General features: G+C 51.1%; 5 protein-coding genes across 5 annotated transcripts; 3 read left to right on the forward strand and 2 right to left on the reverse strand.

Moving 5' to 3' along the window:
• Positions 1-129: 129 nt before the first annotated feature.
• On the forward strand, positions 130-1908 carry PMZ80_004590 (uncharacterized protein; the record flags this gene model as incomplete). The annotated part of the gene is made up of 1 exon (XM_064873014.1): positions 130-1908. The coding sequence occupies one exon, from the start codon at positions 130-132 to the stop codon at positions 1906-1908; it is 1779 nt and encodes a 592-aa protein (XP_064731672.1).
• Positions 1909-2063: 155 nt separating this feature from the next.
• PMZ80_004591 (uncharacterized protein) lies at positions 2064-4282 on the forward strand (the record flags this gene model as incomplete). The annotated part of the gene is made up of 3 exons (XM_064873015.1): positions 2064-2072; positions 2649-3938; positions 3989-4282. The coding sequence occupies 3 exons, from the start codon at positions 2064-2066 to the stop codon at positions 4280-4282; spliced, it is 1593 nt and encodes a 530-aa protein (XP_064731673.1).
• Positions 4283-4665: 383 nt separating this feature from the next.
• On the reverse strand, positions 4666-6467 carry PMZ80_004592 (uncharacterized protein; the record flags this gene model as incomplete). Its single annotated transcript, XM_064873016.1, has 3 exons — positions 4666-5869; positions 5915-6323; positions 6371-6467. 3 exons carry the CDS (start codon positions 6465-6467, stop codon positions 4666-4668), a joined length of 1710 nt encoding a protein of 569 aa, XP_064731674.1.
• Positions 6468-6979: 512 nt separating this feature from the next.
• PMZ80_004593 (uncharacterized protein) lies at positions 6980-9550 on the reverse strand (the record flags this gene model as incomplete). Its single annotated transcript, XM_064873017.1, has 1 exon — positions 6980-9550. One exon carries the CDS (start codon positions 9548-9550, stop codon positions 6980-6982), a length of 2571 nt encoding a protein of 856 aa, XP_064731675.1.
• Positions 9551-10292: 742 nt separating this feature from the next.
• Positions 10293-11370, forward strand: PMZ80_004594 (uncharacterized protein; the record flags this gene model as incomplete). The annotated part of the gene is made up of 2 exons (XM_064873018.1): positions 10293-10890; positions 10955-11370. 2 exons carry the CDS (start codon positions 10293-10295, stop codon positions 11368-11370), a joined length of 1014 nt encoding a protein of 337 aa, XP_064731676.1.
• Between the last annotated feature and the right edge of the window lie 4218 nt (positions 11371-15588).

Genomic DNA, 15588 nt, shown 5'->3' on the forward strand with positions numbered 1-15588 from the left:
GCCTTATGATGTGGATCTTTTGTTGATGGGGGTGTTGCGGGAGTGCACCAACTTCTGATTGCTTCCGGCCTACAAAGACATTTGACATTCACACGACACCTCTCCCTACCTCTAACCCCCCTACGCGCAATGTCAATCATGAAAATTCCGTTGGTGTCGACATACCGACAGGTAGCAGAAGCAGCAACACAATCCGAAGCAGCACAGATCCTAGAGCGAGTCCGATCGATACGAGCAAACAGCAATGAAGATGGTCCAGCGCACACCTCAGCCATCGATACTTCCTTCCGAGAACTATTCGTCGAGCTGATAGCCTCTCTCGACATCGAATCTGACGACTTCTCCCCAGTCTGGTCTCTACTCGACTCAATCAACCTACTATGCGACAATGAGCTATGCGAATCTGCATTGGGGTTCTGGCTGGTGGAGGATCTACTAGACAGTCAGACAATACATGGCTGCCGTGAGGTCTTCAACTATCTCGAGTCGAGGAGGGAGCGCATGACCAAGGTCAACTTTGCTGCAAAGCACTTGCCTATTCTGAGATGCTGTAATGAGCTGTTGCGTCGTTTGTCAAGAGCTGAGGATACTGTGTTTTGTGGAAGAGTCTTCATCTACCTATTTCAGAGCTTTCCGCTCGGCGACAAGAGTTCCGTCAACCTGCGCGGAGAGTTCCATGTCGAGAATGTCACAGCCTACGATGAGATACGCGAGAAGACCGAGAATGGGGACGAGTCGATGGACGTCGATGATGAAGCAAAGAAAGAGCAGGACGCTACAGAGGGAAAGGCAAATCTGGATGACCTGTACCCTACTTTCTGGTCATTGCAGTCGCTTTTCTCTTCACCTACAAGGCTATTCGAGGACAATTCTATGCAGCAGTTCAAGGATGCCATGAAGCAAACCATGACCTGTTTCTCCAATGTCGCTCAAAACTCAGCTACAGCGGCAGTCCAGGATCCTGATAAGAGAGGGCTCAAGAGAAAGCGTGGAGATATGAACGGCGACCATAAGGAACCAAACGCTTCAGCCTTCAACCCAAAATACCTCACCAACAGAGATCTATTCGACCTCGAAGTCCACGATATCGAGTTCAGACGACATGTATTAGTCCAAGCTCTGATACTCCTCGACTTCCTCATAAGTCTCAGTGCCCAAGGAAAAGCGAAGCTCAGCAATATCAAAGAGAAGAAGGGCACAATGACCGCCCTCTATGACAAGTACACTCTCTCCGAGGAAGACCGAACCTGGGCGATCGAGACAAGGAGACAAATTGAGAAATACCTGGAGGAAGGCAATGGCACTGAAGGTCGATACTATCTGCGCATGGTGAACATGGTCCTATCGAGAGACAAGAACTGGGCATTCTGGAAAGCTGAAGGTTGTCCGCCAATATCGAGAGCACCTGTTGAAACCACCGTCGAGCAAGAGAGCCAGGACTCGTTGCAAAACATCACCAGCGCCGCCAGCCAACCCTTACCAAGACCCGCCGGTGCAGCTCAGCTCGAGTTTCTGTCGCATAGCGAACCACTGGAGGCGCTGAAGGAGAGAAGGCCGCATATACCCACCCTGGAAAACTACTACAAAGGCATACAAACCGACGATTTGGATCTCGATTTTGCGACCGAGGAAGAGAAGAAAGAGATCGAGGAGCGTAAGGCGGGCAAGCTTTGGCGCGCCCTGAGATCTGCTCGCGGCAAGAGATTCACGCTGTGTGAAGAAATTAGGAATGGCGAGAACCTTGGTGCGCTGATAGGGAAGGTTAAGGAGGAGGACAAGGAGCAGGTACAAGAACCCGAACAAGCGAAGCAAGAGGAAGCCCAAGACAAAGAGCAGGCGCAGACTGATGCAGATTCAAATGCAAATACGGTCGTCGCCGAGGCTGAAGAGATGAAGCAAGAAGCATGAATCAATTCTGATATTTAGTGATACCCAATAAGCAAGCGTTCTTCTTCTCCTACCAAGATCCTTCAGAGACAACCTCATCTTTGCATCGCTTGGTACTTGTTCTTCAGGTCAACCAATAAAACTGTGAACACAAGCCATGTTAGGCTGAGTTCAATATGGCTAGGGTCAGTCACTACCCAAGGGCGCGATCCGTACTCACTTGCCCCTCACACAGGGCTATGTGTCGTGTCGTTTCGCTGTTTATATTCGACCGCCTGGGGTATATCATCCAGGATCTCAAAGGTCAATTCTGGAAGACAATAAGCGAAGATCAAACACTTAGTTGGATGCAGTCCTAGAATCCTCCGTAGTGACAACACCCATCCTTCCGTCTTGATGTGCGCTAACTTCCATTGCCAGTCTTAGCGTGGAATGCGCTGCAGGAGATTCACGAACTGCAGGAGCAGGACAAGCTGGTAGGCTGGCACTGCCACTTTCTGTTCGACTGTCAGGTCCCGGGCCATACATTTCAGCATTGCAGGCTAGAAACGCTTGCACTTCCGTTTTCTCTTCTCGTTTGTAGCTGTGTAAGAACAGTGGTGGTGTCGTAGCTTCTCAAACAAGCACCAAGTCGGTCGCTGCCGTCGCAAAGTGTCACTTTCAGCCGACAAAACTCCGACGGACTTGGCGCCCGCGCTAAAACCAACAGCCTTTCATCGCAGCCGTGATTCTAGCAAGGCTCTTTCAACAATCATCGACAGCCTCATCATCTTATCGTCCATCAGGCTGAAGTTGATACTCCTCAAAGGTCCCTCATGAGCACTGTCAGTCTAGCCCATGGCTTCGCCTCCGCGGCAGCACCTGATGACACCACGACACAGGCTCTGCTCGCTGCAGCTCAGGCGGCCACAGCGGCACACGAACACGATGCATCTAATCCAATACAGCTAGAAAGCGACCTTGCTTCTTACGCCGAGCCCAAAGTAGAGAACGGAGATTCACTGGCACCACTCCCAACAGCAGAATCCCTTCCTGGTCGTGTCGCGAAACCTCGAGCCAGGAAAAGCCCTGGATCTGGTGCCAAGAGGTCCGAACCTTCCAAGCGGAAATTCATCTGCTCCTTCTCACATTATGGATGCGACGTCGCTCTCAGTTCGAAAAACGAATGGAAGCGACATGTATCAATACAACACCTTCAGCTTGGTTTCTACCGATGCGACGTAGGCTCCTGCAACCCCGACAATAACCCAAACACCCCACCACACAAGAAAGTCTACAATGACTTCAATCGGAAGGACCTATTCACCCAACATCATCGTCGGATGCATAAACCCGAAGGCAACTCAGGATCTGGTACCATAGTCCAGGATCCAAACAGTCAAGACTGGCGCCAATTCGAGGACAGTCTCGAAGAAGTCAGAAATCGCTGCTGGCATGAGAAACGCAAACCACCACAGCGCAGCACATGTGGCTTCTGCGGCCGCGTCTTCGAAGGCGAAGGCAGCTGGAATGAACGCATGGAACACGTCGGCGGCCACTACTCCCGCGACCTCCCCGAAGCATGCAAGGAAGAGCGCGAAGACGAAGACCTCACCAACTGGTGCCTCCAAAATGGCGTCGTCAAGGAGGCACCCAACGGTCGACACGTCCTCGTCGACCAACCAGTCAGCTCAGTCGACAAAACGTTCAACAACCGCAACATCGACATGACCATGTCCGATGCCCCACCGATCACCCCCACCAACGGGCAGATGGACGGCCAATTCATAGGTATGGATGATTCACGTCGTCAGAGCTTGCAGCAGGGCGAATACCCGCCCGTCAATATCAATGGCAATGGTACAGGACGGCCCGGTTCAAGCTCAGGTCAGCATAACGCTCCTCACCCTTTGTCTTGCTATTCGAACTCTTGGAAAGATGCTGTTCCTCCATTGCCAGAGTTAGAGCCTATGCCTAATGACCGTGATGATACAGACCGTCTCGAGGACTTGATCAATACTCTGATTAATCCCAAGAAGCCGCGTATGTCCAAGCGATTACAGTGGCGATGTGTGAGTGCCCCTCGCCCCACTTTACCCAGAATTCTACTAATATAGCCCAGGACTGTGGGCTCGATAGCTCCGTCGACTTCGCCGATGAAAACAACGACGATCACCGAGCTTTCCAGAATCTCGGGAAGATCTCAATCATATGCAAAGACAGTCAATCGCCGTATCTGAAGACGAGCAAGACGGAACAATATGAGATTATCCCTTGCAACGAGCTTCATAGATATATTGATAGGGAGGGTAAGATACCCACAGATCATAGTCTTCCGCGGCTCGAGGAGTCGACGGAGCAGGATGCGAACGTTGAAGGGGACGTCACGGCTCCAGCACTGGAGACGGAAGCGTAGAGCAGCTTCTGGTCGTGAACATTCTTCAGCTAAGCTGTGAAGGATGGATGGAGCATAGGCGTCGTGGTCCATGTCAGCGTTCGGGAGGTCTCTGTTGTTCTACTACCTGGGAATGTCGTTGTGCGACAGCACGGGCTAGCGATAAGATAGTGCTAGATATCGTTCACGTGCAGCTCATACGATAGAGCAAGAATTTGACGATGACCGTTTTCTCAACCACAGGTCCCTTCACATTTAAACCGTGACGGTAGACACGACCGGTCTCGACATTTCTTCCCGCGCCAGGGACATTAGTTGCATCGAACAAGGTAATGCCAGATTGGCCGGAGAAGGAGATCAACGTGCTACCACAGGCGAGCTACATGAGGCTGGCTGGAGACACTCTACCAGGGTACCCATCCATTGCTCATGTCGTATGCTGCCTCCAAGAGATGATGCTCATCTGATCTCCTCATGACCTTGACACTGCGACTATCCTCCAGCAGATCCAACACGCGCAGCTCCTCTCCAGTCTGGAAGTTGATGGATGTGCTAGAATGTGGTCTGGTGGCGTGAACATACACGGGAAGCCAGCACTGCAGGCGCCGAAGACGTTCAATCTCGCCGTCTAGCGTATTATATATCTGATATACATGGCTGGAGACTGACAGTGGCAGTGGCACGTGCTCGCGCAAGAGGTCCTTAGCTGAAAAGTAGGCGAGAATTGCTGTATGCTTGCCTCGTTGGTCACTGTAAATCATGCCGATGGTCACCAACGCCAGAACTTCCGGCAATATGGGGTGGAGGTGCTTATCGATGTGGGAGATATCTGTACCTAGGCTATGAACGATGACAGGCGACTGCAGGTCATTTTTTCCCTTCCGCAGACTTTGTCGTCTCATCAAGTCTCGGGTCACGTGTATGGGGACTGGCGGTTCATAACAGATACATTGCGTCTCAGGTTCGAGAAAGCGTGTCGCCGGGTAGCAGATGATGCGCGCTACATAAGCTTTGTTATCCAGATAGACGCGAGCTGGCCTACTATCGTCCATGGCAGCAAAGCCGCAAAACAATCGCAATAGCTCCGGGTGGTACATGTGGCTTCCTGCTGTCCATTCTCTTCCTATCATGGGACCATACTTCTGAAGCAGAACAATTTTGATCTTGAATACTGTGTCGGCCAGCTTGACACGTAATTCGCATCGGAAGCGTTCCACGGGGTCAGGAGAGACATCTTCCATGCATGAGATCAAGACCCATCGACGATCCTCGTCTTGTTCAGAAGGATAGGTGTGCTTGTCATCTGTCCTTGAGTCTTGGTGTTGTATGACTGCTGATTCGGCATCGGTATTAGCTAAGACGGTGCTCACCTGCATACTAGCAGCACGTATCGTGTCTCGGTCATCATCGAAAGACTGCGCGAGGTGTCGTCGAAGCAACAGGCTCCGGTTGCTCTCTACGCTACGTAAAAAGGTTGCTGTAAGCGGCTGAGCCACTTCAAGCCTGGCAGCCTTTTCATTCTCAACCTCTTCAAGCACCATGCGCAGACGCGTGTCTAGAGCCTGAATCTGCTCCTTGGACGCATTGTGCGAAGACTGAAACGCGCAGCTAAAAGTGTAAGTGCTCATGCTTCTAGAGCAATCCCGGACTTACTAGGTGACCATCGAGATTGCTATGCTCAACTGAAGTCTCAAATCACGGAGCTGTAGTCTCTTGGTTTCTGAATCGACACTACTCAAGTCGCTGTCTGTATTAGCGCTCACAGATACCCGCAGAAGCTGCAGCGCTTCGCAATAACCATTGATCGTGGACGCCAGCTTCGAAATTGGGCCTTGCCAGCCTTCGCCAGTCTTGAAATCATCGTCCTCGAGGTGGAATCTCAAACTTTCCAGAAGGGATTCTAGCTCATCGAGCTCTGTTCTGAGGGAGGTCGCTCTGCTATTGGTATTGTTGCCATCGTTGGCATTCGGTAAAACACTTCGAAGCCCGGCACATTCCGCTGTAGTAAACGCGAGCTGCTGGATCAAACGTTGAGTGTCAATGCTGCCAGCATCGACTACGACTGCGCCAAGGTCAAAGATCGCTCATTCATACGATGTTCTGACGTACACAATTGCCCATGGTTCTCGATATGGTTGTGCTGATCGCCAGCCAGCACCTGTCCGTGCTCGCGCACTTCGATCGAGGGATAGACGTTACCTGGCATTGCGGAGATGTCGCTCTAAGCGCCAACGCATGGCGGAAGTAGAACTCTTGTATCAGGCTGAACGTGTCGAGACATCAAGGCAATTCGATGGAAGCCTCGCCTGATCTAGCTGAACCTCGATACTCCAATTGGTCGACATTGGCGCTTCGTAGTTGCAGTACGCTAGGGTCTTTGAAGTATAGCGCTTCTTCATGCCATTGCGATGTATAATGGGTATCAGCGGCTCTGCCTCTCCTTGATCACAGGCTGGATATGTCGGGATATACATCTGACCAGAAGAAACGCTAGGAATGGGGTTATGCGACGCCAGAGAGGTCTTGAACGATAGGCATCCTCCTGCCGACGTAGTATGCCTATCACTATGGTCAGCTAAACATGTGTCGTTCCAGGCGGTACGAGGCTGCATAGCGGTTGGTGGGCAGGAGACTGGAGTAGATGACAGGAATGTCGATAGCTAGTGCTGTAGGTTAAAACTCCCTCTTGAATCTGTTATAGATATTTTGCTTGCCGCGCTATGACTTCGCAGCCCTTGCCTTCCTCCCCCTCCCGAACTTGAATTTCATGTCATCACTGTCGTCATCTTGCTCGTCGCTGTCACTATCATGCACAACCGTGACTGGCAAAGTCTTCTGCTTCTTAGCAGTAGCAGCCCTACCAGTAGGAGTAGAGCTTGCAGGTCTTTTGGCACCTTTCGTGCTTCTCGAAGTAGATGCTGTCGACCTTTTCGTGCTCTGAGTTTGTGTGTCTCCTCCTCTTGTCTGTCTGGGTGCGTCTATATCGACGGCGTGATGCAGCACACCTTCTGCCTCGTGTTGCAAACGTGCTGTTTCCGGACTGACTTGCTCAGTGTCGTCCTCAACTTGCACCTGACTTCCATCAGAATCACTGTCTCCGTTGACCGTAGCACTCCTCTGCGAAGGCCTAGAACTTTGCTTCTGACTTTGGCTTGACCTCTGGCTTGCTCGCTTCTTGCGTTCCTTCTCTCGTGCTGCTCGTTCCTTGTCCTCTTCTGTTTTTTCCCAGTACTTATCGCCCAGGCCGTAAGTATCCTTCTTGACTGACACGAGAGGCACAATGATCTTGTCCCGTGGACGTCTCGCGCTACCTGCGGTACCATTGGCCACATCGCGGGCTCGTCGGAAACCTTTGAAGTTCTTCCGGCCATCCCACTCAGGCTTCCAGGCCTCCCCACGGTATCCGTTTGTGCCATTGCTTGACTTCTCACGGACAGGTAGTTTGTATTCAGTTACCTGTACCAAATTTGCTGGGCCTGACATGCCTTCATCTTCAGCTTGCAGATCGTCAAACTCCTGTCTTTCTTTCTTGTTGGCCTCCTCCTCAGCTTCTCGTTGAGCACGTGCTGCTCCTCGCACATCAAGCAATTTAACCTCCTTTTTCGGCTTTGCTTTGGCCAATGAATTTCCTTGGGACATCGCTGACTTGACAGGCAGACCTTTCTCTTTTGCTTCAAGCTCTTGGCGCTGCTTCTCTTTGCGCATGGCAGCCCCGGCTGGGAGTAGTTCATCGAGGTCGTCGTCCGAATCAGCCACCTCTGCTGGCGTAGGAGATTTGTGCTGATGAGCACGAGGAGTGGGCTCTTCTTTGACATGTATATCATCTTCCTCGACTTGTGATCGCCCAGTTCGCTGAGTCCGATTCTGTGTTTGTACGATAGAAGGTTCCTCGTCATATGCGGCGATCGTATCTGGGTTGAAGTCATCGTCGAATGGGTCCAAAGCCTTTTTGGCAGGAACGAAGCGAGGTCTCTTGCGCGGTCTTGGGTTGTCGTCTTGCATAGAGGATTGCTGTGTGTTACTAGAAACAGCATCAGGATCGGCCGACTGACCACGCGAAAGAGGAGCAGCAGACGGAGCTTCTAGTGAAGCCTCCCGTATTCTAGAGTCACTCACAAACGCCTTGCTGGAGCCTTCTCGATGTCCATTCACTTGTGACTTCTGACTTTTTGCAGAAGCTGACTGCGACGTCGAACCAGCTAATCTCGTACTAGACGAAGGACGACTCCGGGGCTTGCATAGTTGAGAAGCGTCATTCGCAAGTATAGTATCGAGAAGATCAGACTGAATAGCAGGCTCTTGACCAAGCTTGGAGCAAAGGTCTTCGATGTATTCCACAAGCCATGGTTGCATATCGGGTGTCTCGTTGAGCTTGATGATGATGGCACGTCCATGCGTACCGACAGCATTGCGAACAAATATCATTCCCTCTTCTAGCGTAGTTGTATCCTGCTTGACCTTGAATATGAGGACTTTGCCGTGACCAGTAGTGATCGGCGGCAACAAAGCATCATACTGTGTCTGGTCGAAGAAGAAGAATGTGTACTTCTCGAAAACCTTCGCTCTGGCTGAATCTGGCTTATATGCTTCTGCAGGCTTGTTTGTCGGCTCTTTCCCAGCAGGTGGAAGATGCTGGGTAGGATCTGGCCATGCATCGTCGAAGTCGATCTCCAGAGGAGAGAGATTTTCTTCTTCTTGCAGATCCGTAGGCGTGGAAGCATAGATCAGAGCATCAATATAAGCCTCAGAGACAATAGGCTTTCCCTCGATCAAGGCCTGCAGACCCTTAGGCGTATTGCGCTTCTGTGCAACAAGATGGGTTGTCTGTCCTGTCACGTAGTCACTGATGGCTTTGATGTCCAGCTCTTTGACCCGCTCTTGTTTTGTCTTCAGTACACCATTTTTGATTTCCTTCTTCAGCAAGCCGAAGGTAAAGGTGCATGGTAGCCATGTGATAAGGAGCTCGTGAGGACAACTACCAGGTCGAATAGATGTGACGGCATTCTTCAGCTCTTGCGATTTGTTCTTGATCAGCTCACCATCAATGTTGGTCCCTGCTTTCGAGTTCTCATCGCTGATAGTGATCTTTGTCCGTGCGAGGACTCTGCCAATATCTTCGTCCTTGACCTCGTCAACTGTGATGACGAAGTGTTTCCGAGAGACTGTCTTGTGGTCAATGGCGAAACGAACACCATCCTTCTTGACTCTTCCGAACAAGTATTTCTTCCCTGGCTTCAACCACATCCGCTTCCCCTGCAAGAAGTCGCCATTCGACTCCAAGATCCACATATCGATTGCATTGTGTAGAGGAAGTCGTATGACTCGATGGACGACTCGGCTTAGATTTATATTACTTCTTCGTCATTACCGCTTTCAGATTGTTGGCCGTGACTGCACTTCCCTAAACACCAAAATAATACGTAGAAGGCACGACCGGCACGCGATTGCGATACGCTAAAGATGCCTGGCTCGTGATATCGGGCCGCTAATTCGCCAGGCACGCGCTGTTTGAAACCGCCGCCGGATTGTGCCTCCGCAGTGCTTCAGCTACGCCGAGAGTTGAGGCCTCCTAGCCAACCGTCTGACGACCTGAAGTTGAGTTGTCCCTCCCCTCTGTCTACTCTAATGCTTTTGATGGACACAAGACATTACTGTCGCGCATAGCTAGATGTCCCAATCCATCCGTCCTCTGGCATCGTCCTAACAACAATGCTCGAGGAAATCTTGAACGGTGACCTCCGCAGCCCGTGGGGTCAGACACTTCAAGTTGGAGAATGAGTCCATAACCACCACAAGTAAACCGAGAGTTGCCGTACGTCACATCCACCTTGAATTCTGATATCAAGCTGTAGAGAAGACGAGTGTTCTGACCTGCTTTTTGGAGCTGTAAGCTAACATCTGACTGACCATCTCTACTACTACCTCGTATTCAAAATAGTACTACCGTCTCCACTCCCCCAACCAGCAACACGCCCTGGCTCTCCCAAGACTCTCAAGCCTCACCCGGCAATTCAGCAGCACAGTTCCCAAGATGTTAATCCCATCCACCAGCTCGTCCTCCAAACCCCGAGTCATCCTAGGATGCATGACCTTCGGTCCACCAGGCACAGAACCAAAGGGAGCCCGCATAACCTCCATAGACGAGTACAGCTCCTGCCTGGACACCTTAACCAAGAATGGCTACTTCGAGCTCGATACAGCCCGCGTGTACATAGATGGCCAGCAGGAAAAGTTCACGGCCGAAGCTAAATACGCAGATCGTGGCTTCTCGATTGCTACGAAATGCATGCCCTACGAACCGGGCATGCACTCGCCTGAGCGGCTGAAGGCTACGCTCAACAAATCCTTGGCAGAACTCGGCACTAGATGTGTTGACATCTTCTACCTCCATGCGCCTGATCGATCGGTACCTTTCGAAGACACTCTCAAGGCCTGCGACGAGCTGTTCAAGGAAGGAAAATTCGTCACGCTAGGCCTGTCAAACTATGCAGCATGGGAAGTCGCTGAGATTGTCAACATTGCTCGAGAACGAGGTCTAGTCCAGCCGAAGATCTACCAGGCTATGTACAATGCTATTACACGAGCAATTGAGCCTGAACTTATCCCTTGCTGTCGCAAGTATGGTATTGGTGAGTTACCCTGGGCTGCTGTCTACAACCTCCAGAGCATGACCGCTGACTGATCCTCCCACAGACGTCGTAGTCTACAACCCCCTAGCAGGCGGCCTCTTCAGCGGCAAATACTCAACCCTCGACACGCCAGAAGAAGGCCGCTTCTCAGCTACAAACTCCCGACAAGGTAAAATGTACCGCGACCGCTACTTCAAGTCTCCGACTATGGAGGCTCTGAAGATCATTGAGCCGGTGGTCAAGGAACACAATTTGACATTGATTGAGACGGCGCTGAGATGGTGTGTTCATCATTCGAAGCTGAACATGAAAAAAGAGGAGGGTGGAAACGACGGCATTATTATCGGCATTAGTAGTCTGAAGCAGCTGGAGGGGAATCTCACGGATCTGGAGAAGGGTCCCTTGCCCAAAGAGGTTGTTGATGCACTGGACAAGGCTTGGGAGGGCATTGGTGGGAGCTCCCCGAGTTACTGGAGATGAGTCTAGCTTCTGATCAATGGTAACTTGTACTTGTTTGACAAATTCTGGCGACCAATCCACCATTGTGCAACTTGGTCGACCTAATTGGGACGGAAGTAGTTGAACCATCAGGATGCGCATATGCTAGATGATGGTCGAAGGGTTCCTAATGTGGCCTACAGATACAATCACGTGGTGTACCAATGGGACTCTGCTAGATATTAATGCTCCACCCGATATGTGTTCCGTCATCCAGCGTCCTAGCACAGATGGCAGATTGTTTCGATACCGCAGTAATGCTGTTCAATTGAGTCCGTCTGTCAGTGTGGTAACAGACTTCGAACTGTCTATGGGAAGCAACCGCTTTATAGTTCAACTGGGCTAGTGGCTCATAGCAGCCTTCCGTTTCGGTCAGGAAAGCCATAGGCATGAATCGATAGTAACAAGGGTAAATTATGATGCCTGGTTGTGCTGTGGAGTGCTTGTCCCAGTGTCTGAGCGTGGCTTTTGGACCCGAAAGCTCTCGACCGTCGTTCCAAGTTTTCCGGTCCTCGTTCAGTTGTCAGTTCGTACCCACCCAGCGTCTGTCTGATTGGACGGATCTGACGCAACTCGAAAATGATGCGCCTGTACAGACTTGCTGTTCACTCGATCGAACAATCACAAAACACATTTCCCGTAGTGCTGTGAGAGGAAGCAGTCACTAGCTTGTTACCTTCGTGGTTGGTTTGTCCGGACCCGCCGACCTCGTGTTTTGCAAGCAAAACTGTACAGGATCACGGGTGTTTCAGAGATCCCAGCTTGCAGCGACTCCAACTAAAGCGGTGCACCCCACTAAGGCTCTTCACAAAAAATGCCTTGTACGAGAAAAGGGAATGCCTGTCGTGCACGCTCCATGCGATGATGTTGGGTGGATAGACTCGCTCAGAGAGTTTCGCTAGACAAGGCAGCCACTTGACACAGTCCTCGGAATGTCGATTGGCTACTGAAGCACGGAATCTGGTGTAACAAGAGCGATTCGCAGAGGGTTCTGGGAGCAAGCAAATAGCCAAAACCAACGACATCTGTCTCATCTGCTGAGTACTCTGCTGTCGAGTGCTCATTGAGGAGTACTAAGCGTAATTTCGCCTGTTATTGTGTGAGCGCTGCGTGACATCCGATTCTGCGTAAACGCGGCCCATTCGCAAAAGTTGAGCGTTGGCATTACCATATCGCTGTCGGGATTAAAAAGGGGCTGTGAGGTTGAAGCGCATGGACAAATGGCATATCGCTGCAAGTTCCCGGATGTGCTCTTGGACAAGGCCGAATACCGATGGTGGAGGGTGTTACCACGTTCCGTATACCGGCGCGGCCACGGCATAGTATTCAAGAAACTGGAAGCTAGATTGATATGGTACTGCCGGTAGCATTCACAGTCGCAGAAAGGCACCGACGGAACTGTTCTCGAGACCCGAAGGCAGCGTGGTAGACACAACGCTAGCCACTTGTAAGCTATTCTCACTGTCATATTCGAACATGTCGTTCCTGAAGGGCTGTGGGTACTCCTCTCCCCTCAATAACCCACGGGCATCTCTCGGACACGATATTCGTCGGACACATACCAGAGAATTCATTCAAGACGGATGCTAGCAAGGGGGCTAGAGGACGGCACCATCCCTTGGTAGGTCATTTATTCTGTACGTCAGCTGCTAACAAGTGGGAGGTGAACCAAAGCAGAGTAGAGAATGGTGGTTGAATGCCAGACTGCTTGAGATGAACAAGGTGCCGGCGGTACCAGCATATCGTCACAGTTCACATCGGCGTACGACTACCGTGTGGCGTGGACACTGACAAGGTGCTTCGCTGGATAAAGGTTCTCTATACGCAGCTGAAAGAGGCCAGACGGAAAACAAAGCTTGTTGGTTACAGTTGCCTGTCAGATCTTTGCAAGCTCTGCTACGTCTCTTTCGCTTCACCATCGCTCGGGCCCAAGAGGGAAAGTCGAAATCATGCTGCCGCAGGGAAAAGGAATTGGAGCCGCAATGCTCGTAGCATGTCACCGTTGATTGTGGGCACTTTCTGAAGGCTAGAGAAGGCAATTGCGAGCTCGCCGAGGTGATGTCGCGGGGATCCAATGCCTGATAGCGCCAGGGGAAATGGCTGATCGTCGCGTGGCAAAGCACCAGGATGATGGAGATTCTTGATGAATCCCAACTTCAGCAGCAGGCTCAACGCTCAAGATGTTCAGCACGGCAACCGGTGTATGTGCAGATCAGCTCCAGACCGACTGCATTTACAAACAATCAAGGTAGCGCCGTCCTTTGTGCTACCTTCTCTTGTCTGAGGACTACCGTTACTGGCTTGGGAAGAGCGGTGAGGGAGTTCGATGTGGTTGGCACTATGCCGGGCAACTGTGAAATTTCAGGGCACCGAATCATCGAGAGGTAGTTGTGGAGGAGCATTCGGTTGCCTGATGCGATGACTTGCTACTGTGTCGGTAGCATGGAGCAACTCTCAAGCCCAGACATAAGAGTGTCGAGAGTTTCGGTTGATACAGAGTGATGCCTAACACTGGCAACGCATTTCGTAAAGAAGCAAGGCAGGAACTTGCTGAAAGTTCTTGACGAGGAAGCTGCGGCAGCTATCAGTCAGCTGACCGTCGCGCTAGTGATTGAAGTCGCGCTCGTGCCAGCTTCACCTCTCCCAGCACTGCCGAGTGAGCTTCGATTGCTCTTCTAGAACCACGCCTGATGAGGATACACCGACTGAAGACGACGCCTGGCGGTAAGTTCGAAGTTTCAGACCTGACGCAACGCTAAGCTAGATGCCGAAAAGATCCTTGCAGTAGTTAGGGCAGCCACGTCTGTTTCATCCAGCCAAGCAGAGATATTTTGAAGTCACGTTTGAGAAGATCCAACGTCACGCACCACGCAGCTCTACCGTCTCTTGTCTGGAAGGCACCAAGTCTCGAGAAACGGTTATTTGGTCTATGAGCCTTATGTCCGCAGCTCAAGCCATGGCTCCATTCTTTTGCGACAGCGACGAGATTGGTCGCCGTCTATGAGATTGATGATCAGCCATGGTAATATCGCCTTGCGCGCCATAGCTGGCTTACCGCAACAAAGGCACAATCGACGTCGGTGGAACAGCAACAGGAGATCATAGCACCATTGCTGAACACTGTAGGTGACGGCAGTGCCGGCATATTACCATCGCTTTCTGCTTTCCTAACGAAGGCGCAGAAATTCAGTCTGGGGCAGCAAATCATAGGAGATCAGTCGAAATGGAAAAATCCTACTTACCAATAGTACCTACAGATGATCGGAATACTGCCCTTTGCGGCATATTTGCCAACCAATGATCGAAAAAAGGCAACTTTGGTTGATGTGGGCCGGCACCTTTGCAAGCCTGCTGAAGTTCCATTTGCCTTATCTCTCACGTGAGCCAGACGCCTACCGGACGCTCTATACTTTGCCATTCTTGCTCAGCCATCGTGCAGTCTGACAACATCGCGGTGCGGAAACCAGTTCGGTGGTGTAAGGATGCTCTCAAAATTGAGCCAGCGAACAAGAAATAGACATTCGAGTCCTCCGCCTGGCATGAAAAGGCTTTCAAACACTCCAAATGGATAATTGAAGCTTGAGAAGGAGAGGGTTCCACTCAAATCGCATGAGCCACCCTCTGTCTTCCACTGAGCAAAGGATCTGCGCATTCGACCAGGCGATTCCAGTGTGTAGACGCAAGAAACTCCTACTGGCGAGGCATGCTCACCCAAATCCGCAGCCCTCCTATTGCCTTGAAACCTGCGCCGTATGCTGGAGGAGACAGTAAAATGTAAATGATATATACTCAGAGAAACAGAAGCAAAACGTACTCTCCATTTGTGTTCCCATGCCTAAAGATAGCAAAGAAATAGATAACTCCAGCTACCAGCCATCCAACACTTCCACACTAGCGATGCAGCAGCAGATGCTACTTCAAGTGTGCAAAGTCAACACGATGGTCACTCGAGACTCCCCGATACCGCAATTTCCAACACACGAGTCTACTGGGCTTGGACCCAAACCCAACCCTGCACCACAACCTGCCCCTCGTCCTCCTCAACCTCGACCCAAACCTCCGCCATCTCGAACTTTCGAAGATCTGGTGAAGTCCTTGTTGAACGATGAAGCAAAAGCCATTCAGGATCTGATATGGACATGCTCGACACAACGAGGACCAAAGAAACCCAATCCTCGGCCAAAGCCACCTCCATCATCT

The sequence above is a fragment of the Knufia obscura genome (assembly GCF_036327395.1).
Source record: "Knufia obscura strain CCFEE 5817 isolate CBS 148926 chromosome Unknown scaffold_4, whole genome shotgun sequence".
NCBI lineage: Eukaryota > Fungi > Ascomycota > Eurotiomycetes > Chaetothyriales > Trichomeriaceae > Knufia > Knufia obscura.